The sequence below is a fragment of the Dendrobates tinctorius genome, unplaced genomic scaffold, assembly GCF_039654945.1.
Source record: "Dendrobates tinctorius isolate UK_male_01 unplaced genomic scaffold, ASM3965494v1 ptg000060l, whole genome shotgun sequence".
NCBI lineage: Eukaryota > Metazoa > Chordata > Amphibia > Anura > Dendrobatidae > Dendrobates > Dendrobates tinctorius.
Window position 1 is genome coordinate 14,972,797 of NW_027361728.1, and position 27,949 is coordinate 15,000,745.

At 40.8% G+C, this 27,949-nt stretch overlaps 1 protein-coding gene across 1 annotated transcript in view; it reads right to left on the reverse strand.

Moving 5' to 3' along the window:
* LOC141092731 (anosmin-1-like) overlaps positions 1–11,508 on the reverse strand; it is a 137,975-nt gene extending 126,467 nt beyond the window's left edge. Inside the window, exon 1 of the mRNA XM_073579123.1 lies at positions 11,317–11,508. Coding sequence (XP_073435224.1) covers positions 11,317–11,508 — 192 coding nt within the window. The remainder of the gene's footprint in view (positions 1–11,316) is intronic.
* Positions 11,509–27,949: the final 16,441 nt, after the last annotated feature.

A 27,949-nucleotide genomic window follows, 5' to 3' on the forward strand; every position in this document is an offset into this window, starting at 1 on the left:
CAGATATCTTAAGAGATTTAGCCTTTGAGTTTCTGTAAGATATTGAAGAATTCTCTAAATTGCATTCCAGTCTCTTTGGTGTGGCTTGCTTACATGTCGGCAGAGAATTCCAACTGTAGCTGTGATATCCGGACGAGTTGTGGTTTCTATGTACAGAAGCGCCCCACAGCTTGTCTGTAACTCTCATTACTGGGTAGCAGATCTTCTTCTTCCAACTTTAAGTAGGACGGACCCATTGGTGTGGACGCACCTTTGGCTTCTGAAATTCCAAACTGGTTTAGTATTGTGGAAATTTTAGAACTTTGGTTGAGAAGAAAATTCCCATCTTCCTCTCTCTGGATTTGGATTCCCAAATATTATGTCACATTTTCAAGGTTCTTAGCCTAGTTGAGAATTTCACCTAGCTTTGCAATTTCCTTTTCATCTTGATGAGACATGATCACATCGTTTACATATAGGAGAACATACATCCACTCCTTTGCTACATTTTTCATATACAAACATGTATCAGCTTGAGATCTTTTAAATCCTTCATCCATCAAAACTTTGTTCATTTTCGAGTTTTATGCTCTTGCCGACTGCTTAAGTGCATAGAGAGATTTTTGCATTTTACAAACAAGGTGCTCTTCACCCTTTTTAATATATCCCTTGGGTTGGCTCATGCACAACTTTTCTTCAATGTCACCATGTAGGAAGGCTGTTTTGATGTCCAAATGTCTCACTGTCATCTGTTGAACTGCAGCTACGGACATTAAACTTATGAATGTGATTTGCTTCGCAACTGAAGAAAATGTAGCATCATAATCTTCACCATACTTTTGCGAGTACCCTTTTATGACCAATCTTGCCTTAAACCGGTGAACTTTACCTTCTGAGTCATATTTGTTTTTGAAGACCCACTTACATCCGATAGCTCTTTTTCCTTGTGGTAGCTCAGTAAGCTCCCATGTCTGGAGATGGTGAAGGAACTCCATCTCTTCATTAGCAGCATTTATCCACTTCTGTTTCTCATGGACAGGCAGTTTGCATCTCTTGCCATGACTGTGGCTCTGGTTCAGGAAGTGTTCTGACCATATAAGAAAGGCGTCTATCTGGGATAACTTTGTTTGGCCTTTTTTGATCTCCTGACTGGAGGCTGACTTGGTTCTTTTGTGTCTTCCTTGGTGGCTTCAGAGCTTATCCACACTTCAGTGTTTTCCTTTTCGGTGTCTGGGTTTGATGATTGAGATTCTTGTTCTTGCTTCTTAGGGTGAGTAACTGGTGTAACTTCATGGAATTTGAGCGATACAGAGTTTTCATCAATCACTACATCTCTGCTGATTGTTACTGTGTTGGTTTCTGGGTGCAGGATTCTGTATCCCTTTTGAGTTTCGTTATAGCCCAACAGGACTCCTTGCTTTGCATGTGATTCCCACTTGGAACGTTTTTCTTTGGGAACATACATAAACGTTTTGCTTCCAAATATCCTGAGGTGCTTCAGATTAGGCTTCTCGCAGTTCCATAGCTTATATGGAGTTTTATTTGTGGCTTTACCTGGCACTCTGTTTTGAAGATAGCAAGCTGTCATGATAGCTTCCCCCCAATACGTTGTAGGTAGATTCGCATCAAACATACTTCTTCCACTTTCACAGAGAGTACGGTTCTTTCTCTCTGCAATGTCATTTTGTTCTGGGTTGTATGGAATGATACACTCCCTGACAGAAGTTATGTCGCTTTTCCATGTTATGTAAATAAAAGCATATAACCTGACGTTAAATTCATCCATTGGTTGTATAAATTATCCTTTTGAAAGCTGAAACCCTCCGAAATGTGGTTTAGGTTAAGAAAATAAACTGCCATCAATGCAGAAATATTGATCATTTAATGGACACAGAATGGTCAGATTTTGGCAAGACAAAAGTTTTGTCGCCTAGTCATATAATGCATCCAATCCTAGTTAACATCCTCACCTGTGTTCAGTAAATGATCGGTTAATTAGTGGGTGTGTATAAAAAGAAACCCAGCGCCCCAGACCTTCCCTTGAGCTGCAACTTGAGCTCTGACAACATGCCAAAAATCCACCCTGCGACCAAAGCCTGGATTATCAAGAGGCTGAAGAACAGATCCACTGCAGAGGAGGCTGGCACCTTTAATGTATCTCAGCGTCAAGTACAAAGAATTAAAAAAAGATTGAAAGAGACTGGAGATATGTTTGACAAGCCCAGGTCCAGCAGACCCCGCAAGATAACTGCTCAGTAGGAACGTTTGTTGGTTAGAAAATCCAAAGCAAGCCCCTATTCCACTGCAGCAGAGCTCCAACAGGCCAGGTCACCTCAAGTCTCTGTGTCAACTAGAACAGTTTGTGGGATTCTGTCTTGAAATGGCCTCCATGGTCAAATCTGTGCCCAGAAGCCAGCAATAAACAAAAGTCAAATAAAAAACTGTGTGGCATTTGCAAAGTCCCACAGCCTGCTAAACAGATGGACGCTGGAAAAGTGGCAGATTCATTCTAATGAATCTTCAGTAGAATTACACCACAGCCACCTCAAATACTGCAGGAGACCTACTGGAGCCCGTATGGGTCCAAAATACACCCAGAAAACAGTAAAATTTGGTGGTGGAAAGATCATGGTCTGGTGTTACATTCAGTATGGGGGTGTGTGAAACATTTGCAAGGTGGAAGGCAATATCCATAGCCTAAAATATCAAGAAGAATTAGCAACCTCTTATATTCCAAATCGTAAAAGGGCTCAAATTCAGCAGCAGGATGGTTCTTCATCTCATACATCCATCTCTATAACAAAGTTCCTCCAGGCAAAAAAGATCAAGGTGCTCAAGAACTGGCCAGCCCAGTCACCAGACATGAACATCATTGAGCATGTTTGGGGTAGGATGAAAGAGGAAGCTTGGAAGACAAAACCAAAGAATCTAGATGAACTCTGGGAGGCATGTAAGACTGAATTCTTTGCTATTCCTGATGACTTCATTAATAAATTGTATGAGTCATTGTTGAACCGCATGGATGCAGTCCTTCAAGCTCATAGAAGTCACACAAAATATTAAATATGACTCTAATAGCACCTCAACTTCATTCACCAATATTATGGAACATATATTTGTATTTTAAGTTAATTTTTTTTTTTAATATCACATTAGTTTCTGTGGCTGACAAAACTTTTGTCTTGCCAAAATCTGACCATTCTGTGTCCATTAAATGATCAATATTTCTGCATTGTTGGCAATTTATTTTCTTAACCTAAACCACATTTTGGAGGGTTTCAGCTTTCAAAAGAATAATTTATACAACCAATGGATGAATTTAACGTCAGGTTATAATTTTTATTTACATAACATGGATAAGCGACATAACGTCTGTCAGGGAGTGTAGTCTGGAACACCATTCCATCCTTTTTCAAAATGGTTTGCACCTTACCACTTGTATATTCGGTTCCATTATCTGCATGCAGGGCTTTTGGCATTCTTCCAAATTTGTTAAACACTACAGCAAGATATTCTTCAAGTTTCTGTGGAACTTCATCCCTACTGTGAAGCAGGTAGGCAACTGTATATCTGGAGTAGGCATCAATAAATGTGAGAAAATATCTCTTCTTGCTGGGAATTTGAACACTCAGTGGACCGCATACATCTGTATGTATCAGATCCTGTGGCTGTGCAGATCTAGTGGTGCTTATTTTAGGAAAGGATATTCTGGACATTTTCCCTTTAAGACAGCTAGTGCACTTCATCATTTGTCTACACTGGTTGATTTCATTACCATTTGCAAGTTGAGCTAGCTTCCTTACTGCTTCTGGGTCTCTGTGCCCAAGACTTCTGTGCCATACATGGAGACAGTTTTTATGTAGATCTTGTCTAGCAATGTACACTCTTTCTTTGCAGTTTAGCTAACAAAGTTCATCTTGGATTTTTCCTTCTGCAAGAGTGTGACTCTTCTTTGAGATGATGCAGCTGTTAGCTCTAAAAGAAACTATATTCCCCTTTTGTGTGAGCTTCTTTACTGACAGAAGGTTGCTTTGAGTGCTGGGGACATGGAGAACATCCTTTATTAGGATCTTTCTGCATTGTGCTGAGGAAACTGGACAGTGGAGGTAGCAATCTCCTACTCCTTCTGAAGTCATATAGTGACCATTAGCTAAGATGACCTTTTCTGACTTGCTTTCATTAAGGTCAGTGAAGAATTCCTTGTTATTTATCATATGACTGCTTGCACCAAAATCTATATACCATATATGCTTTGTAGATGGGCCTGTACTGGCATTAAATGTAGCTTCAACACATGGAGAATCTTCCTTCCAGCTGTTTTAACCCTTTGGTGACTGTTCTGCTTTTTAAGCAGACCCATTCTTGCTTTCCAAATTCTGCAGTTTGCTTTAAGGTGGCCAGGCTTTTTACAGACAAAACATTCATGAGTTTTTCTTAGATTGCTCTTATAGTTAGGGAAATCCTGTGCCTTTAATGCTGTTTCTGCTCTGGATTCATTACTGCTGCTTACATGCTGCATTTTTTTTTTCTCTTGAATTCATCCACAAGTTTGCCTTTAACATACTCTTGTATCAGCTCATCATCTGGCCGTGGATCTAGTGCAGTCACGAGTGTGTCATAACTTTCTGGAAGACCACTTAATAGAAGTGCAGCAACATGAAAATCTTTAATTTCTTCTCCAATTACCCCTGAGATGCTCCACAATCTCTAGGGTGTTTCTTATATAGTCCTGCATATTCTGTCCATCACGTAGCTTAGACTGATACAGCTTTCTCATGAGATAAAGCTTATTGCTGAGATTTGATCTTTCATGGACTTTCTGTAACTCATCCCACATCTCCTTTGCAGTTGCACACTTGTATATATGCACAATCTGATTATCAAGTACACTGAGGTAGATCATGCTTTGTACTTTCTGATCCTTCTCTAGCCAATCATCTGGTAATGGATGAGGCATGTGTTCCTAAGTATATTTCCACGTACCTTCTCTTATGATCAGCATCTTCACCTTGAATTTCCAGTACTGGTAGTTCTGGTTAGTGAGGCTTGGCACTGAGAACTTGACAGAAATGCTGCTAGTGGACATCTTCTCTGTTGCTCAATGCTGCTTTTGCTTTGGGCTTCTGTTGCTGTGTTATTGTGGGGTTCTGTGTCACTCTGGGCCCATAAACTGTTGGCAATGGACAGAGCTTCTTTATTCAGGAACAAACAGGAACAATATATGATAAGCTTAATAGATCAGGAAAAATCATTTGTGTGTCTCTATCTGTGCATCATCTACAGCAGGCTGCTTCATCTTCCATATACAGACACAGGAAAACAGGAAATACAGTCACATGCTCTCCCTGTGTGAGCCTCTGGGAGTTTTTTTTGTTCTAACTTTATGAACAGCATAAAAATGTAGTAACTAAACACTCATAGACAGGAATGGATGTTGTTGCACCAAACATATTCCAACACAATGGGACACTAAGGCATTATGGCAGTGCTTTACCATGTTTGCAGTCACGCTGTAACTTATCTGTTTGCACTACATAAAACAAGCAGCCTTCCAAACTTGCCATTTTGTGATCTTAAAGAATGACTATCATTTTAATTTTTATTTCTTTGTAGTACATCTTATCAGATAAATCTGCTTCTTTCTCCTTCTGGACTGATCTTTCACTGTCAGTTCATAGGTAAAATGTATTTAGTGAATATAGATTTTACCAGTACTGAAACAGATGATAGTTGGTGCTTTTAAACTTCTATGGATAGGAGGAAGGGAGGAACTAGAGGGAGACAAACATTCTGCTACAAGTTCTCTTGAAATGACAGTTACATAGAACATTACGAGCAGCAAATGTCTTGTCCTATCTCAGTAATGGGAAAGTCTATATTCACTGAGGACAGATTTCCCTTGTGAACTGAGAATAATTAGTATAATTTATCCATTCAGGAGGATCAATGAGCTGATTTCTGTAATAAGATATATTAGAAAGTTTCTTATTTTCACGTTTACTATTGATTTCTGAAAGGAAAAAATGAAAATGATGGTTACACAAAGTTCCCTGCTTGGGAACTTGCCTTACATTGTATATAAAACCTACAAGAGAAAAAGTGAGCAAAAACCCTGCTGTAATTAAGTAAATTAAAAGCAAAAAGTGCATTTAAATAGCACAAGAGTGTTTAGTAATACTTTTTTGATCAAAAAATAGCATAAAAGCCATCCCACCACGACCTTACCATGTGTCAAAGTTGGCCTCAGTGTGTGAATAAGGGCAGACAAAAGGACCTGGTCTCAACCAGTGAAACACCAGTCTGGGGAAGCCTTATATACAATTTCCAGCTCAGGAGAGGGAGGCCACACCCCGGCTTGCGCAGAATGCAATAATACAAAGAAAAAAACACAAAGATTGAGCTTGACTTGAGTTGGTACACATGCAGAACATAAACGCATGTTCACATTGGCCACAAAACATATAAAACCTACAAGAGAAAAAGTGAGCAATAACCCTGCTGTAACTAAATAAGTAAAAAGCAAAAAGTGCAATTAAATAACTCAGAGTTTTTAGTAATACTTTTTGATAAAAAAAGAGCATAAAAGCCATCCCACCACGACAAGGTAACTCACTGTATATAGTGGCTTACCGCCAGTGGTGGCAGGCCACGTGACTGCTATGGAGTCTGTAAGCAGGGTGGGCCCAGTGTCAGTGCCCGCACAGGGCCACCCCTCTGTCCATTATCACGAGCAATGATGATGGAGGGGGAGCATCAGCTGACACTTCCTCTTCCATCATTCTTCCTCGGCATCTGACTTCTCAATGCAGCGGGCACAATTATGTAATTACAGCACACCTGCTGTACTGAGATATGCGGCGCTGACTCAGGAGACCGAAGCATGAGGTGGACTGAGGAGGGGTGAGTATTGAACTCTTTTTTAAAATTAGTGACTGATGGCCATGATAGAGTATGGTGGACCATGGGGAGTGCGTTATATTCTATGGAGGACAATGGGGAGTGCGTTATATTTTGTGGAGGACAATGGGGAGTGCGTTATATTCTATGGAGGACCATGTGGAGTTCATTATATTCTATGGAAAACCATGGAGAGTGAATTTTAATCTATGGAGGACCATGGTGAGTGCATTATAATCTGTGGATGACTATGGGCAGTGCATTATATTCTATGGAGGACCATGGGGAGAACACTATACCACATGGAGGACCATGAGGAGTGTATTGTATTCTAAGGAGGACCATGATGAGTGCGTTATATTTTATGGAGGACCATGGGAAGAGTATTATATTCTGTGGAAAATGATGAGGAGTGCATTATATTCTATGGAGAGCCAGGGGAAGTGCATTATATTCTATAGAAAACCTTGGGAAGTGCATTTTAATCTATCGAGGACCATGGGGAGTGCATTATAATCTGTGGATGACAATGGAGGGTGCATTGTATTCTATGGAGGACAATGGAGAGTGCATTATACCATATGGAGGACCATGGGGGGTGCATTATATTCTATGTAAAGCCACGGGGAGTGCATTTTTATCGATAGGGAACCATGGGGAGTGCATTATACCATATGGTGGACCATGAGGAGTGCATTATATACTATGGAGGACTGGACGGAGTGCTTTATATTCTATGGAGGATCATGGGGAGTGCATTATATTCTATGGAGGACCAGGAGGTGTGCATTATATTCTGTGGAAGACCATAGGGAGTGCATTATAATCTATGGAGGACCATGAGGAGTGCATCATATTTTATGAAGGACCATGGGGCGAGCATTATATTCTATAGAGTACCGTGGGGAGTGCATTATACTCTATGGATCACCATGTGGAGTGCATTATATTTTATGGAGGACCATGAGGAGTGCATTATATTTTATGTAGGACCATAGGGAGAGTATTATATTCTATGGAATACCATGGAGAGTGCATTTTAATCTATGGAGGACCATGGGGAGTGCATTATACTCTATGGATCACCATGGGGAGTGCATTATATTTTATGGAGGACCATGGGGAGAACACTATACCACATGGAGGACCATGAGGAGTGTATTGTATTCTATGGAGGATCATGGTGAGTGCGTTATATTTTATGGAGGACCATGGGAAGAGTATTATATTCTGTGGAAAATGATGAGGAGTGCATTATATTCTATGGAGAGCCAGGGGAAGTGCATTATATTCTATAGAAAACCTTGGGAAGTGCATTTTAATCTATCGAGGACCATGGGGAGTGCATTATGATCTGTGGATGACAATGGAGGGTGCATTGTATTCTATGTAGGACAACGGAGAGTGCATTATACCATATGGAGGACCATGGGGAGTGCATTATATTCTATAGAAAACCACGGGGAGTGCATTTTTATCTTTAGGGAACCATATGGAGGACCATGAGGAGTGCATTATATACTATGGAGGACTGGACGGAGTGCATTATATTCTGTGGAAGACCATAGGGAGTGCATTATAATCTATGGAGGACCATGAGAAGTGCATCATATTTTATGAAGGACCATGGGGAGAGCATTATATTCTATAGAGTACCGTGGGGAGTGCATTATACTCTATGGATCACCATGGGGAGTGCATTATATTTTATGGAGGACCATGCGGAGTGCATTATATTTTTTTAGGACCATAGGGAGAGTATTATATTCTATGGAATACCATGGAGAGTGCATTTTAATCTATGGAGGACCATGGGGAGTGCATTATAATCTGTGGATGTCAATGAGGAGTGTATTATATTCTATGGAGGACCATGAGGAGTGCATTATACAATATGGAGGACTATGAGGAGTGTATCATGTTCTATGGAAGACCATAGGGAGTGCATTATAATCAATGGAGGACCATGGGGAGTGTGTTGTATTTTATGGAGGATCATGGAGAGAGCATTATATTCTATGGATTACCATGGGTAGTACATTATATTTTATGGAGGACCATGCAGAGTGCATTATAATTTATGTAGGACCATAGGGAGAGTATTATATTCTATGGAAGACCATGGGGAGTGCATTATTTTTTATGGAGAGCCAGGGGGAGTGCATTATATTCTATAGATGACCATGCGAAGTGCATTATATTTCATGGAGGACCATGGGAAGTGCATTTTAATCTATTGAAGGCAATGGGGAATGCATTATATTTCATGGAGGACCATGGGGAGTGCATTTTAATCTATCGAGGACCATGGGGAGTGCATTATAACCTGTGGATGACAATGTGAAGTGCATTACACCATATGGAAGACCAGGAGGAGTGCATTATATTCTATGGAGGATCATAGGGAATGCATTATAATCTATGTATGACCATGGGGAGTGCATTGTATTTTATGTGACCATGGGGAGAACATTATATTACATGGAGGACGTGCATTGTATTCTATAGAGGACCATCGGGAGTGCATTGTATTATAAGGAGGACCCAAAGGGACCATGGGGAGTGTATTATACTTTATGGAGGACCATGGGGAGTGAATATACCATATGGAGAACTATAGGTGGTGCATTATACCATATGCAGTGCGTTATGCAATATGGAGGAATATGGGGGTGCATTGTACTATATTATAACGAAGACCCATAGGGATTGCATTATATTATATGAAGATCTATGGGGAGAACATTATATTATATGGAGGACCATGGATATTGCATTATACTTTATGGAGGACCATAGAGAGTGCATTTTATTAAATGGAGGACCATAGGGAGAGTATTATATTATATGGAGGACCATGGGGAAAGCATTATATTATGTGGAGGACCATGGGGAGTGTATTATACTATATGGAGGACCATGGGGAATGAATATACCATATGGAGGACTTTAGGTGGTGCATTATACCGCATGTAGTGCATAATACTATATGGAGAAATATGGGGAGTGCATTATACTATATGGATGACTATGGGCAGTGCATTATATCTTATGGAGGACTATGGAGAGTGCATTATACTATATGGAAGACTATGTGGAGTGCATTATGCTATATGGAGGACTATGCAAGTGCTTTATACTATATGGAGCACTTTGGGAAGTGCAGAATACTATATGGAGAAATATTGGGGTGCATTATACCTTATGGAGAACTCTATGGGCCGCATTATAATATTTGGAGGCCTATGTAGGGGCCATTATTCTGCATGCAAGCAATAATACAGTGTGAAGGTTTGTGTGGGGTCCATCATACTGTGTGAATGGCTGTGTGGGGGCCATTATATTGTATGGAGGCCTAGTGTAAACCATTATACAATGTGGAGAGGTGTTGGGCCATACAGGATGGGGGGCTGTGTGAGGGTTACAGTTGGGTGTCATACTGTGGTGGGTACATCATACTTTGCCTTGGGAGTTGAGGTGGGGTACAGTAGGGTCATTATACTATGCATGTGGAGGCTAATGTGGAGGAATTCACCATGGAGGTATCATACTGTGCTTGGGGTGCACCTTTGCTGGCATCATACTTTATGGGGACAATTAAAAGAGGAATCTAGTAATTCAGCCGGCGTATAATTACTTAGTAAAGGCTGTAAAAAGACATGTGAGATATGCTCTTCTGTGACCCTGACAAATATTTACTTTTTTTTAGTGGGGAGAGGCCCAGTTAGAACTTCTGCTACGGGGTCCCATGGTTTCTATGTATGCCCCTGAGTGTATAGTTCTAAATAAAGCTCTTAGTTTCGTCATTTGGAATATAGCTATTTCTTCCAACACTTCCATACATAGAAGGATTGTATATTATAATTCAAACTGCCGAATCCTTCTTCCCGACATACACTGTCAGGGGTAAGTCAGAAGGCCCCATACACAATAGATGGTAGGTCAGTCCTATTAAAAAAGACATGTTCTATTGACATTACACTAATGGGTGTGGGGACCGTTAGGAGCACCTGCTGCATTATAAATAACATGCACATGTAGAGTCATTAATTAAAATTCTATCAAAACATTTATTGCAGCCCCATGAATTTCAATCTATCATATGTGAAAATGATCTACTCTGCCCATTCATACAATCTGTTTTAAAACCTCATAATAATGAGATGACTGTTGCAATAAATCTTAGTGAATAGAAAATAACAAATATAATAAAATATGAATTTTTCATAGACACATTTGCCTCTAATTTATTACAAGACCAAAAACTCAAAATACTTCTGCCTGAATGTAAAGCAAACTGATTATTTTTGTCCCAGTTCATTTTTTTGCTCATTATAGATTTCTCGTAATTGATTTTTTTTAGCCACAACATTCATGGTTACAAATCAGAGTATAATGAACTGTGTTTCAATCATGGAAATGAGCAGTCGATCCAGTTACCTGTAGGCTGGAGAAGGTGGCGGACAGCTGTGCGATGTGCAGGCTCAGGCAGCGTGATGTGCATCTGGCTAGTATTATTTTCTGATCAGTGTCTCCTCCATCCTTCTTCTCCACTCTCTTGCCTGCAGCAACAATCGCAATGCCATAGAGAAGAACCAGTACAAAGTCATCCCTCAGTAAAGCTTTGGCCATGGTCAGAGGTGAATTAGGCTCCTTCCAAGTGCTGCTCTGCTCATGTGTATCATTCTGCAAGAAATGTGTATCTGAGAGGGTGATCCTTCCAATTTCTTAAGACACTCCCCCCAAAAGTCTCCGCTAGCTTCAAACAGGACCCCCCACCATAATTTCTGCCACAGTACAGAATTATCCCCCGCTGATCTCTGATTGCCACAAGTGGGATCTGCATTGTACGAGTCAGACCAGGTGACAGAACATTTCTCCTGTTACATTTCTGTCTCTCATAAAGTGGTTAAACACCGAGAGGATTTCTAAGTATTTGTAAGTGGCCAACAAGGAATAAGCACTTAAAACTTGTCTTTGTAAGATTTAGCAGTGTTAAAAAATGTTGTCGATTAAACGCTCTTTTTTTTTTCAAAATAACTTTCTGATCTCATTTTGGAATTTATAGGGCTCGTTTATCAACCAAGTAAAAGAAAAAAAATCAGTAAGAAAGGCATATTTTTGAAAAATAAGTGACATTTTTCACTGTTCATTTCTCATATTTACTTTTACCCTAACGATCAGATGTTTTTAAGCAATTTTTCACTTGCACTTGTGAAAGGGCTTTCTTTTTTTATCTTCATTGGTTTGTGTTGCTAAAGTACGTATTAAATAAGAAATAATGCTCCAGTAAAACAAGAACTTTAAACTTTTTTTAATTATTGTTACAAAGAATAACTTTAAAGTAGAACTTATATTTGTGTCCTTTATCATCTAATGGTAATTTCGATATATAATATGGATTACTAGTCTACTACCCTCCCTGAGAAGGTCAGAAAATACCTTTGTGGAACATTATTTTCATATTGATGTTTCCTCTGTAACTGAGGCTATCGGCCAGCCCCAGCTCCTTCTGCAGACTACAGGCCATAGCTGCTTTTCCATTTCACAGCATTTCATTGAGCCAAGTGTATACAGAGATTGAGAATGGTAATATAGGTGTTATGTATTCATGGGTTCACCTTGTGAGGTGGATCCTCTAAATAAAGCTCCGAATGGGCACACGGTTTCCAGGCATTAGTGCAGCAGACAGGTAAGGCATGTAGGAAAGTTGTACTATGCTCTACTGCTGCTATGTGCTCTAAGGAAGAGAGGTATGCCTAGTACCACGTAATTATATAGCAGAACTCTTGTCTATGTCACAGATTAAAAAAAGAATGTTAAATATTGCTCCAGGTACACAGAAAAATGGCTATGCTGCAGGAGCCTGCACAATAATCAGTATTTTAATATCCTTACATTGCCAATTTTGACTCGTAAATAGTGGCTCAGACTCTTTGTGGTAAGTGCTGTCTCCTCTACTGGAAAAAAACCTTAGAGAAAACGCAAATTATGGGTGGTACCTGCTGCTGTTTTGCCAATGCTAAATTTCTGACACAAGTGATATAGAAAAATTATTATTGTCCAGGCTACTTCATTGTAATCCTCATGGACAGAGAAGCAAAGTGGCCACATCCAAAAAATATACGGTACCATAAATGTATGGTAAAGGTACCATCTTTGGAACCCTGTAAACTATCAGGACAATGTAGGTCCGCCGATCCTCAACCTACTATTGTATATTCGAGTGGTTTATAGATTTTGGCCACCTTTTACTAAGTTGCAAGTACATTTACATTAGGCTCTTCTTCCTTAGATCGTTTGTTCCTTCTTTTCTGACTGCCATATCGGTTTATTAGTTCCACAACAGATAGATCATGCAGGACACAAAGCGGAAAAACAGATGATTTGTAAGAATTTTCACTCTATATGAGCTGTCTTTTTTGATCTGTTCATGGAATGAGATTGATGGAGATTTCTTAGTACACCCCAGACCTGAGATACAACAGAGGATGCCTCGAAAGTCCTGCCTATGAACCTGTGACCTTCTTAACTAGCCCTCATCCCATGCATTATCACATGCGATTAATATCTAACCTCCATGAAGAGGAGCTGTCCACTCCTGGAGAACATCAAGTAGCAGTTTCGCACCATCAAACACTACACTGACTAACAGCAATTTAATAGCAGCTAATAGACAAGGTGTCTTGATCCTTGACATCTTTAATAGTTCTTAGGTTTCGAGTGCATTCTAGTAACACTTGTAATGGACATTAACCATTTATGGCCGGATGTTTTTTGGTAATTGTGTGAAATTAGGCAACAAAATACCACCAGAGCCTCCTTATAATGTCATGCACAGACGTGACATTTTTACTCAGTTACTGTTTAAACTAACATTTTGTTGCTGCCTGGTAAATGTCAGCAATTTCAATTTGCTTTATTCTAATAGTGTTTTCCTCATAATTGAACCAGGTATTTCCTAACTAAAAAAGTGATTTATTTTACAAATCTCCCTAATGGGTATTAATAGTAGGTTATTTTTTTCAAAACAACAAAAGAATAGCCATTTTTCATCTCAATTATTAAAACATTTGAAAATGTAACCTAGTATCCTTCATTGTTGATCTGGCCAAGACCCCTACTCAATAGTTTTAATTTAGAATTTTAGTTTTAAGCACCCCACATGTTTTTCGTTTTTGCTCTTTTGTTTTTTCGAGCCATAACTTTTATTCTTTTGCCGACACGGCTGTGCGAGGGCTTATTTTCTTGTGGGCCGAGTTGTTTTGAATAACACAATTTATTTTTAATATATACAATAATGTGCTAAAACAAAATGGAAAAATAATTCCAAGTGGGGTGAAATTACACAATTGATATTTTGGGTTTTACTTTTACAGCATTCATTGTGCAGTAAAAATCACATGGCAATATGTTTCTGAAGTGCAGTTACGGCAATACTAAAATTATAAGTTTTTTTATTATTTGATTGGTTTTAAAAATGTAAGTCCTTGTATGTTCATTTTGCCAATTTCTGAGATCTATGACTATACTTTCCCATTCATGGAGTGGGAAGGGTTGTTTTATACAGTATGTGCTTAGCTGTCCTTTACATTGATTTTATGTTGTGGTTCATATGAATGTTTTATTGTTTTTATTGTATTTCTTTAGGAAAGTGCAGGGACAAAAAGATGTCAATTCTGGCGATTAAATATTTTTCTTTCTTGTGTTTAACATATAATTTAAATAATTTTATATTTCAATAGATGGGAATTCAGACATGACAATACCAAACATTTATTTTTTATTTCTTTATTTTTGAATGGAGAAAATGAGGGTGATTAAGTAATTTAATTCACATTTTTATATTTTATTTATAAAAATAACCCATTTTTTATGCCTCCTATGGAGACGAACCTGTGATCTGCTCAGTATTGTAGTACAGTAGTGGTTCCTATAAAGTCCAGCCTCTGGCTTGGCAATAGAGGGGGAATAAGTTAGCAGATGCTGGGGCTTTCAGCAGGCCCCCAACTGCCCTGATTATCCTCCGACTTCTGTAATTTGGCATAACCTATTGGCTCCTTCAGAAGCACACCTCTTAATGAATTAAGTGCATCTTAAAAGTGGTGTGCGCCTCTGTGCACTCCCTGCGATCCTTGGATCAAAAACACACAGTTTTCCACAACTTTCCATGGACCACTCGGCCTGCGAAAAATCACAGACATGTAAGGGAACCCATAGATCATCACTAGTACGTGAAAACCAAGGATGGCACTCATAACGTAAAAATCAGAAGACTGAATGAGCCTTAAATAGTAGTCGATACACAGCTGCCATCGTTTAACCTCTTAATGACTAGAGGTATTTTTGTTTTTGCATTTTTGTTTTTTGCTCCCCTTCTTCCCAGAGCTATAACTTTTTTTTTTGTTCAAAATGGCCGTGTGAGGGCTTGTTGTACTTTTGAATGACACATTGGTTTTAACATATCGTGTACTGGAAAACGAGAAAAAAATTTCAAGTGCGGGGAAAATGCAAAAAAGTGCAATCCCACAGTTGTTTTTCTTCACTTTGTTCACTAAATGCTAAATCTGACCTGCCATTATGATTCTCCAGGTAATTACAAGTTCATGGATGCCAAACATGTCTAGGTTCTTTTTTATTTAACTGGTGAAAACCAATTGCAAAATTTGTTAAAAAAATTAATAAATAATTGCGCCATTTTCCAATACTCATAGCGCCTCCATTTTTCGTGATCTGGGGTTGGGTGAGGGCTTATTTTTTGCCTGCCGAGCTGACATTTTTAATGATACTATTTTGGTGCAGATACAATCTTTTGATAGCCCGCTATTGCATTTTAATGCAATGTTGCGGCGACCAAAAAACTTAATTCTGGCGTTTTGACATTTTTTTCTCATTAACCCGATTAGCAATCGGGTTAATTCTTTTTTATATTGTTAGATTGGGCGATTCTGAAAATGATGAAACAAAATATGTGTATATTTGATTTTTTTATTGTTTTATTTTGAATGGGGTGAAAGTGGAGTGATTTGAACTTTTATATATTTTTATTTTAATATTTTTAAAAACATTTTTTAAAACTTTTTGCATGCTTCAATAGTCTCCATGGGAGACTAGAAGCTGCAGTTGTCAGATCGGCTCTGCTACATACAGGCGATGATCAGATCTAGCAGAAATGGTCACTTGCTATGAGCACCGACCATCGGGCAGCGCTCATAGCAATCTGGCTATGATAACCATAGAGGTATGCTGGAGACCTCTGGTTGTCATGCATTGCCAACCAATCGGTGACCCGCGATCACGTGACGGGTCACCGATGTGCGGGTTTAGTGACGTGCTTTCGGTAAGCGCGAGTTAAACGCAGCTGTCAGAGATTGACAGCGGCGTTAAACTAGTTAATAGCAGTGGGTGGATCGCGATTCTGCATGCAGCTGTTGCGGGCACATTTCAGCTGTATATATTAGCTGTCATGTACCCAGAAAGGCCCAGACTCAGTGTCGGAGCCTGCACCAAACAGGGGGAGTCCGACATCAGTGTACTATTATGCCCGATGTTGGAAAGGGGTTAAAGTGATTGTGATTAACCACATAAAGTTTAGCTATTCTAATAGGCTTTCCCTGATATTTTCTTAGTTGCATTTTACAACAAAAACGATGGTCCAAAACAGCTTACAACACAGCAATGGGATCTCATTGTTGAAAGTTACCATTTAGGAAAAGGGTACAAAAAAAATTCCAAGACATTAGAAATAACATTTTTGTAACCACATTATTTTACTAATTTCTTTTTCTTTTTCCACCCCAAAATATTTTAGTTTGTTTCAAATAAATTGTTGAGATTATGGTTGACATTAAAAGTGAAAAAGTTCTGAAATGACTCTTCTTGGTATGAATTTTTACATGACAAAAGCCTGGCATTTTAACAAGGATGTGTAGATTTTTAATATCCACTGTATCAGGCAGTAGGTTATGGTCAGGAGACCTGATGCCATATCAGGCATTGAGGTCCTTTTATGGACAGTGAAATATGCTTCTGTGAACCCAGCTTTAATTGAATTTTTCATTCTAATTTGAAATCATGATAATTTACAGATGTGCTTGAATGAATTATTAAACTTTTAATTTATCCACATCTAATGCATTCCAACACAGTCAACATATACAGTGCCTTGAAAAAGTATTCATACTCCATGAGTTTTTCTATGTTTTTTCACTTTACATCCACAAAATAAAATGTGTAAATGAAATTATGCAAATCCAAACAAAAGCCGTCACTCGCTTCTTCCATAAATACAAGACTTATTATATCAAAAGTTAAAATGAAGGTTAGTCACACAGTGGCACAAAAATAGTAAATGGCAAAGAGGGTACACATACAGACTCCAAGGAATGCCAGAGGCTCAAACTAAGGACCATGTAGGTCAGAAACACGTTGCCTGGAGTCTATATGTTGTTCCCTACATTACTGAAGAGTATCTTGATTGTGTACCGGGTAGGTGAGCTGATTGCTCTTTTCTATAGATTTAAAAGAAATGATACATAGTCTTCTAAATACTTAAAAATCTAAATCTGAAAATTGTGACATGCATTTATCTTTAGCCCCCCCCCGGTCTGATACCCCAAAATAAAATCTTGAGTGACCAATTGCCCCCAGAAGTCACATAGTTAGTAAATTGAGTCCATCTGTATGTAATTTAGTCTCAGTATAACTACAGGTTTTCTGTGAAGACCTCAGAGGTTTGTTTGAGAACATTAGGGGTTAAACAGCATCATGAAAACCAAGGAACAAACCAGATAGGTAAGAGATAAAGTTGTGTAGAAGACTAAAGTAATTTTGGAATATACAAAAATAGCAGAAGCTCTGAACATTTCCTAAACTGACATCCCAAGCAATGAGAGCACTCAGAGAAGCAGCCAATAAGCCCATGGTCACCCTGAAGCAGCTTCAAAGATCCACAGCTCAGGTGGGATAATCTGCCTACAGGACAACTGGGTCGCCCTCCTAGGGTTGTGGGGTACTCGGTACCGGCCCGATGAGCTTCAATGGGAGATGTCACGGCAGCTGTTACCCGGCCCATGGCCCTGGGCGCCTATTGTAAAAGGGGTTGTTCAGTGTGCTTATGGTGGTGAAAGTTTATAAGTGATTCGTGACGCCACCTGTGGTGTTCGGCAATGAAGATGTAAACCGACGCTGCAGACAGATCTTCTGGGACAGATGGTGTGGTGCAGCAGTGATGTTATAGCCCTCTACAGGCAGGGCTGGAGTCCCAGGGCAGTGTAGGTGAAGTGACATGTAGATGGTGTAGTGTCAGGCGCAGAGGTGGCAGCTGTGCTAGGCAGGATGGCGCAGGGAATAAGTGGAGGACACCAGGGCATGTAGTTCCAAAGCTTTACTCACAGTCTGTTGTACAAACAGGTGCCTGCCTCCGTGCCGTGTCCTCCGGGTCAGGGACTCAGTTAACCTCCAGGCCAGATGGAATACTCCTTTCCAACATTCCACCAACATGTGCCTTTCTGAACATCTCCTCTTATAGCGTGTTTAAATGAAGTACTCCTAGTACTGAGTTACACTGGAGTTCCTCCTGTCCGATGTTCCTATGAACTCTACTTGTACGGCAGACAGCTGTAGCCTGCTTCGGGGACTCCTTTCTCCTAAGGCCCAGCTCACTATCCAGTTGCTGTTGTGCCCCCAAGTCTTGTGTGGGAATAAAGTGGTCACTACTTCTATTCCTCCGGTGTCTGCTGCAGGACCATTAGTATCCATACAACCTCAGGGACCGGGCCCCGGCCTTGCGCTTAGAATTTCTAGGAAGGGTTCCCTTCTAACCCACGTCCTCTGTTCTCTTTTACTCCTCTCATTCCATACTAATCTTTCTTTCTATGGTGAATCAGGCTTTCAGTCTATGTTGTTCTTTCTCTTCCCTTCCCGTGCCAGCAGACCCAGGTCACTGGGATCTGCTGCAGCACCTCCATCCATCTATCCCTCTCTCCAGGGATCTTCTTCTCTCCAACTCTCTAACCAACTGACCTCAAATCCTACACTCATCCCGCTCCTTGTAATGTAAACTAACTCCACCCACCTCCCAGCACGTTTCATGTTCCAAGCAGGGAGCCATCAATGGGTGCTTTGCTATACTCCAAGCAGGGAGCCTCCGAAGGTGCTTTGCTACACTACTTTGTGGGGTGCAGGTGTTGGAGTGTGGTCAGGTGTCTCCACCTTACCTGGATGGTGGGGCACCACACCTCAGGAGGAGGTGTAGTACCTCTGGCGACTGAGCCTCAGGGGCGCCACACAACTATTAGTCGTACATACTCTTTATGAAAGAGTGGCAAAAGAAAGCCACACAGCTAGCATGTGGAAGAATGTGCTCTGGTCAGATAAGACTAAAGTAGAACTATTTTGGCTAAATGCAAAGCACTATGTGTGGTGGAAAACTTACACTTCACATCACCTTGAAAACACCATTGCCACTATCAAAAAAGGGTAATAGCAGCATCATGCTGAGGGAATGCTTTAACTTCATTAGGGACAGGGAAGCTGTTCAGAGTTGATGACATGATGAATGGAGCAAATACAGGGCAATCGGGGAGAAAAACTGTTACAGGCTGCAAAATACTTGAGACTGTAGAGTAGGTTCAGCAGGACAATGACCCTAAACATACTACCTGAGCTACAATGTAATGGTTCAGATCAAAGTATATTATTTACACGGGGCTGACCCAGTTAAGGTCCAGACCTAAATTCCATTGAGAATCCATGGCAAGACTTAAAAATTGCTGTTCACAGACGCTCTCCATCCAATCTCACTGAGCTAGAGCTAGTTTGCAAAGAAGAATTGGGCAAACATGTCAGCCTATAGATGTGATCAAGGGACTTAGCAGAAATCAGCGCAAATAGGGTCTTATCCAATATACAAAATAGGTATTACTTAGATTAAACTAACCTGATGTATTTGTTGAAAAAGCATGGAATGTGAGCATCAGTTGCAGCGGATCTACGGGTCAGTCAGTGACCATTAGACATCAAATGAAAGGATATTTGTGAATGGTTTCCAATTGCTTTGAAATTTTGTACTTCAAAACGCGTCAAATAAATTTTCTATGCTGCTAGATGAACTGATATGTATATTCCAGTATAATGAGTGAAAAGATAGTGGTTTATTTGACGCATTTTGAAGTACAAAGTTTCAAAGCAATTTTGTATTTCGAAACGCGTTGAATAAACCACTATCTTTTCACTCATTATATCGGAATATAAGTATCAGTTCATCTAACAGCGCAGAAACCATCCACAAGTATTCTTTCAGTTGAAACCTATAGCTGTCCAAAGGCGGTAGAGATATGCACCAAAAGGCTTGCAGCAGTAATTGCAGCGAAAGGTGGTCTTACAAAATATTGACTCAGAGGAGCTGAATATAAATGCACGTCACAATTTTCAGATTTAAATTGATAAAATATTCAGAAAATCATGTATGTATCATTTCCTTTACACTTCACAAATACTTGCTACTTGTGTTGGTAAATCACATAAAATCCCAATAAAATATATTTAAGCTTGTGGGTGAAATGTGAAAAAAATTGGAAATGTTCACGGGGCATGAATACTTTATCAAGGCACTGTATATGATGCATATCATTGTTAAGAAGTCGAATGCAAGTTGTTTACTGCTGTTTCTGCTTTGAGATTGAGGGCTTCCTTCAGAAAGTCTTTCTCAGCAAAGGCTTTCTGAAAAACTTTCCCGATCAGACAAAAAAGATGGGATCTGAGTTCTAAATAGAAGGATCATGAATGAAGCTGGCATATCCTTGTGTGCATTAGCACTGGAATCTGACTACCTGAGTTGAAGGTTTCTGTGTATTGTTGCTTCAAGGCAACCCTTTAACTGACAGCATTCAAAGGAGATCAGAAGAAAAAAAATAAAAGAAAAACGCCTATGACAGGTGTTTTCGATCCCATGACATTTTTATAAATATCTTATAAATTAACAAATAAGTAATATTCACCTTACAAGACCCTCCACTTTTATTTCTGTGCTAATGCTTACCTTGTCCAAACCAGAGACAAACTAAGAACAAAAAAGTCTATTAGGGAATCTTATAGTTTTGAAAAAAAATATGTGGAATTTTTTTTTTTAAATACCTATGTAGACCTCCCAAAACATAAGATACAATGCATATGATCACTGCATAGAATGACTTACCTTACATTGTGAGATCATTTAGTTTTCTGTGCAGTCTTCAACATCTATATTTCCAAAATAATCACAATATCCACATTAAAAATGGGGCTTTTCATAGGTTTATTCATAATTACAAAGCTCTGAATGAGAGTTATTTAGGTGAACAAGCCATGGATGAATTTAAGAATTATAATTAAGGATATTTATATTAGTTCTGCCCATAGACCTTGTATAATTAGTGTGATTAATCATTTGGAAGAATTCTGACATGCTATTTCAGTGTAAAAGGATGGATAGGATAAGAGTGTGTAGACATTGAGTTCTGCTCATTAAGTTTGGTGCTTTGCATTGTGTGATCATTTGGGTCTAATTGTTTTCAGATGTCTGTGTCCTTCCTGAGAGGACATGATTGATGGCTACTAGGCCACATATGAGAATGACATTTGAACCTGCGAATAAAAGCAAGCAGCCCAGATGATCAGCTGACAGTGCTGCGGATTCATTAAAGTTTAATGCAGTGCTTCACGGTGACCATTAAAATAAAAGGGAAAATCATGTCATAGATTGGTCTCACCAGGTCTACCAACGCTACCAACGTGGAAGCCAACCTTTACAGTGACTGTGTATTGTGACAAAAAATGCTGGAACTTGTAGAATCGCCGCTTCTTGAGTGAGATTGCTGGCACATGAAGAATTTCATTTCATTAGGCTGTAGCCACACAAGCATATAGAATCCGATGCGATATGCTAATGAAACTCGGCTGTGAGCGTGAGCCGAGCGTCAGTGCTCCGTGCTCCGATTCTCTCAAATGACAGGATCGCAGCACAGCTGCGGAGGAGACGGAGAAATTAATTTCTCCATCTCCTCTACTGCCAGCGTTGGCGTATATGATATCCATGTGCAGTGTGATGTTTCCACATGCACCCATAGACTTATATTGGGGTGTGCGATACGATTCACAGGTGCAATCACAGCTGCATTTACCTTATCTTCCAATCATTGCTTTCTATCTCCTTTATCTCCTGAGTGTATGAGGTCTAACATGTAACTCCCCCTTCTCATGTACAGCACCATGGAATTAGGCTGAGTGCAGACGGACTTTTTAGCCCTGCGGATTTTTCCGCACAGAATGGAAGAAATCCGCAGGTCAAATAACCTGCATTTTTCCTGCGGATTTCTTCCATTTTTCCTGCGGTTTTATTGCGTTTTTTGTGCGGTTTTCCACTGCGGTTTTCCCCCTGCGGATTTGGTGACAGGGGAGATGGAAAACCGCACAAAAGAAGTAACATGCTGCGGATTTTGTACCGCAGGAAAACCGCGTGGAAAAATCCGCAGCGTCTGCACAGCGTTTTTTTTTTTCATTGATTTTAAGGCTACTGTACATCACAATGCGGATATGCAACGTTTCTGCGCGGTAAAATCCACTGCGGATCCGCTGCAAATCTGCATCGTGTGCACACAGCCTTAATGGCGCTATATAAATAGATAATAATATGTAGATTTTGTCTGTTAACCCTTTCGCGCCAGAGCCTGTTTTTGCCTTCGTGACCGGGCCAAATTTTTCAATTCTGACCAGTGTGACTTTATGAGGTCATAACTCTAGAACGCTTCAAAGGATCCTACTTTATATCTGCACAATTTTAGAAACATAATTTTTTTTGTTAGAATGTTATAAGGGTTAAATGTTGACCAGCGATTTCTCATTTTCACCACAAAATTTACAAAACCATTTTTTTTAGGGACCACCTCACATTTGAAGTGTGTTTGGGAGGTCAATATGACAGAAAATACCCAAAAGTGACACCATTATAAAAACTGCACCCCTCAGTGTACTCAAAACCACATTCAAGAAGTTTATTAACCCTTTAGGTGCTTCACATGAATGAATGGAATGTGGAATGAAAAAATAAACATTTAACTTTTTTTCACAAACATTTTAGTTCAGAAACAATTTTTTTATTTTCACAAGTGTAAAAAGAGAAAATGAACTGCACATTTTTTTGTGCAATTTCTCCCGAATTCGCCGATACCCCGTGTGTGGGGGTAAACCACTGTTTGGGCACACGGCAGAGTTCAGAAAGGAAGGAGTGCCGTTTGACTTTTTCAATGCAGAATTGGCTGGAATTGAGATCGGACGCCATGTCGCATTTGGAGATCCCCTGATGTACCTAAACAGTGGAAACCCCCCACAGATGACACCATTTTGGAATCTAGACCCCTTAAGGAACTTATCTAGATGTGTGGTGAGCACTTTGAACCCCCAAGTGCTTCACAGAAGCTTATAACGTAGAGCCATGAAAATAAACAAAATCATATTTTTCCACAAACATGATCTTTTAGTCCCCAATTTTTTTATTTTTCCAAGGGTAACAGGAGAAATTGGACCCCAAAAGTTGTTGTCCAATTTGTCCTGAGTACGCTGGTACCCCATATGTGGGAGAAAACTACTGTTTGGGCACACGGTGGGGCTTGGAAGGGAAGTAGTGACGTTCTGGAATGCAGACTTTGATGGAATGTTCTGCGAGCGTCATGTTGCGTTTGCAGAGCCCCTGATGTGCCTAAACAGTAGAAACCCCCCACAAGTGACCCCATTTTGGAAACTAGACCCCACGAGGAACTTATCTAGACCTGTGGTGAGCACTTTGAGCCTCCAAGTGTTTCACTAAAGTTTATAATGTAGAGCCGTGAAAATAAAAAAATCATTTTTTTCCACAATAATGATCTTTTAACCCCCAATTTTTTATTTTCACAAGGGTAACAGGAGAAATTGGACCCCAAAAGTTGTTGTCCATTTTGCGCTGAGTAAGCTGGTACCCCATATGTGGGAGAAAACTACTGTTTGGGCACATGGTGGGGCTCGGAAGGGAAGTAGTGACGTTCTGGATTGCAGACTTTGATAGAATGGTCTGCGGGCGTCTTGTTGCATTTGCAGAGCCTCTAATGTGCCTAAACAGTGGAAACCCCCAATTCTAATTCCAACCCTAAGCCCAGCACACCCCTAATCCCAACCCTAACCATAACCCTAACCATAAATCTAACACCAACACACCCCTAGCCCCAACCATAACCCTAAACACAACCCCAACCCCAACACACCCCTAACCCTAATCCCAACCCTAACCCTAGCCCTAACCCTAACCCTACCCTAACCCTAGCCCTAACCCTAGGCCTAACCCTTATCCTAGCCCTAACCCTAACTCTAGCCCTAGCCCTAACCTGCGTACCTGCTTTTTTTTTTCTATACTTTTTTTTGTGACAAGCAGCGCTTGTCACACTGTTTCTCCTCTGAACCCTGCGATCTGACTCATAGTAATGCTACTGACAGGAGATCAGAGGAGAATCAGCATTACTGTGTGACAAGATCACTGCCTGGCACATAGTAACGCCACTTCTCCTCTGATCTCGCACTGACAGGAGATCAGAGGAGAAGCAGAGTTACTGTGTGACAAGATCTCATCTCCCGAGATCTCGCGACGAGATCTGTACCTGAGCATGCGCAGTACCCGGACCGGCGGCCATCTTCCCGGAATCCATGTTCCCGGAGGCCACCGCAACATGGCAGCTACGGATGTGCGGGGGCCTCTGGGCTGTGAGAAAATGCCGGCAGAGCCTCTGCCCCTGCACTGGAGCTGCTGCCCCTGCACCAGAGTACAGCGCCCCTGAGCAAAGCACCGCAAGCCCCAGCACAGCCCCCGGCACAGCACGGCACCCCACAGCCCCCAGTACAGCACAGGGCCCCCAGCACAGCATCGCACCCCATGGCCCCCCTTCCCAGCACAGCACAGCGCCCCACAGCCCCCAGTACAGCACAGAGCCCCCAGCACAGCATGCCACCCCACAGCCCCCTTCGCAGCACAGCATCCCAGCACAATGCCCCAGTACAGCACAGAGCCCCCAGCACAGCACCCCACAGCCCCCCTTCCCAACACAGTGCCCCAGTACAGCACAGAGCCCCCTGCACAACACAGCGCCCCACAGCCCCCCTTCCCAGCACAGTGCCCCAGCACAGTGCCCCCAGTACAGTACAGTGCCCACAGCACAGCCCCCCTTCCCAGCACAGCGCCCCAGCACAGTGCCCCCAGTACAGCACGGTGCCCGCAGCACAGCCGCCCTTTCCAACACAGCATAGTGCCCCCAGCACAGCACGGTGCCCCAGCACAGCACCCCTACCCCAGCACAGAGCCGCCACCGCACCAGCTTGGGATGGGATTTCCTAGAGGCCACCGCACCAGCCTGGAACACCGAACGACCCCTGTGACCACTCCTCCACCTGTGCTGGATCCCTTCCCTGGTAAGCTGAATTCGGACTGTAAGACTGACCACCATTTGACACATTATTATTTTTTCCCCTATTTTCCTTCTGAAAATTTGGGGTGCGTCTTATAGTCTGAAAAATACGGTATATGCCATCAAGTCATATTTGTATTGTGTACATTTGCAGTTACATAGTAATACATTCCCATTGCAGAGTAAAAATGTTCATGAGATCTAACACGTATATTGAAAATACGGGAAAGTTCTCACTTAGGTGAGATGTTTTAACCCCTTTCTGACATCTGATGTACTATACTGTCCATGTGACCTGGGCCTGTCTGACCATGGTTGGTATAGTACGTCACCGTGATTCTCACAGCTGACACCTGGCACTAAGTGCCAGGAGCGATCACAGACCACTCCCGGCACTTTATCCCCTGAAATGCTGTAATCGAACACGATCACAGCATTCCGGGACCAGGCATAGGTCTCAAAGCCTGTCTGCCTTTGGATCGGAGACCCCGCGGCGTGATGCGGGATCCTGATCGCTGCCATGGTAACCCGATGTTGTCATGACGACTTCTGGGTTACCAGAGCTTAGAAACTTCCCTGTCATGCGCAGTGCATGATCAGGAAGTCTCTCAGGTCAGTGTGCAGTAAGTGCAGTGCTGACAGCTTCTATAGCATGCAGACGCTGCTTCATCTGCATGCTATAGAAGCGATCAGCCTGCAAAAAATAATTGTCCCATAGTGGGACAAAGTGTAAAAGATAGAATAAAGTAAAAGAAAAATTTTTAAACATTGTAAAAATATTAAAAAAATAAAGAATAATTAAAAAAATCAATATTTATTCTATCACTAAATAAATATTTGAATAAAAAAAATCTAAACAATAAAAGTACATATATTTGGTATCGCCGCGTTTATACTGACCTGACGTATAAAACTGTCCCTCTAGTTAACCCCTTTAATGAACACCATAAAAAAACAAGGCAAACAACAATGCTTTATCATCATACCGCCGAACAAAAAGTGGAATAACAAGCGATCAAAAAGATGGATATAAATAAACATGGAACCGCTGAAAATGTCATCTTGTTGCGAAAAAAACAAGCAGCCATACAGCTCCATCACCAGAAAAATAAAAAAGTTATAGCTCTCAGAATAAAGTGATTCAAAAATAATTATTTTTTATATAAAATAGTTTTTATTCTATAAAAGCGCCAAAACATAAAAAATTATATAAATGAGGTATTGCTTTAATCCTACTGACCAGAAGAATAAAACTGCTTTATCAATTTTACCACATGCGGAACGGTAAAAACGCACCCCCCAAAAGAAATTCAAGAATTGCTGGTTTTTGTTCATTCAGCATCCCTAAAAAGCGATTAAAAAATGTCATGTGCACGAAAATGGTACCAATAAAACATCAATTCGTCTCGCAAAAACTATTTTTTGCAATAAAAAGCATCTTTCAGTGTGTGACAGCAGCCAAACATAAAGACCTGCTATAACTCCTCTTTCACACATCCTGATATTTCTGGTACAGAGATGTCAGTGTCCGTGTGTGAAATACTTGCGGCACATGTGTGGCATGCATGTGCCGCATCAGTACCACAAGGATGGGCATCAGAGAAGAAGCGTTACAGTAAGTGTTCTGCCCTCTTAATAGGGCAAAGAATGTTTTATTATGTGCTGGGTTAATTATAGCACCATCTAGTGGTGGCTGAATTTATAGCAGTGTCTTCAATAGCATTATAAAGCCTGTGACTTTAACAGAAGCAATGCACTATGGGATTAAAGCAGTGCTTTGTGGGAAGGAAGCAATGCATTCTGGGATGAAGAAGGGCCACTTTGCTTCTGTGGATCTCATAGGATGCACATGTTATTTTGTCCTCCTGTGTAACCTTTGTTTTCCCTGCAACTTCTCTAGTTTCTAGTCACTACCCGGCTAAAGAATATCTGGTAAGCTTAATCTTTCTTGCAATGCAGTGATTCAGAGAGGTGTTATTTACTGTCTAGCAGCCAATAGATGCCATTAACCCTTTAGTTGCCAGTTCTCAGTAAATGTAATCAGAAACTAATGTATTCCTATGTAATGTTTGCATCTCAATCTACACTTCTGTGATTGTGTTAGCTGTGATCATCTGCCCAATACTTATGCATGTTATTTGTATTACTTGTAGTTTTAGCGCGCATGTTCTATACTCTTCACAAATAAACAAGTTAGACTATAGAGAACAGTCTGCTTATTTTGGAAGACAGACCTGTGGTTTATACTGTATGCTGGATTGCACATCGTGTCAGCATGTCTGAAGGCAGAATAGTAAGTGCTGTTCCCCAGTGCAGGGTGCTGAACAAGGCTCTCATCATTCTCACCTGCTCTGCCGACTCTTTCCAAAATGGTGTCACTTGTGGGGCGTTTCCACTGTTTAGGAAGATCAGGGGCTCTCCAATGGGACATGGTGTCAGATCTTAATTCGAGCCAACTTTGCGTTGAAAAAGTCAAACGACGCTCCTTCCCTTCCGAGCTCTGCCATGCGCCGAAACAGTGGTTTACCCCCACATGTGGGGTATCAGCATACTCAGGATAAATTTCACAACAACTTTTGGGGTCCAATTTCTACTGTTACTCTTGGGAA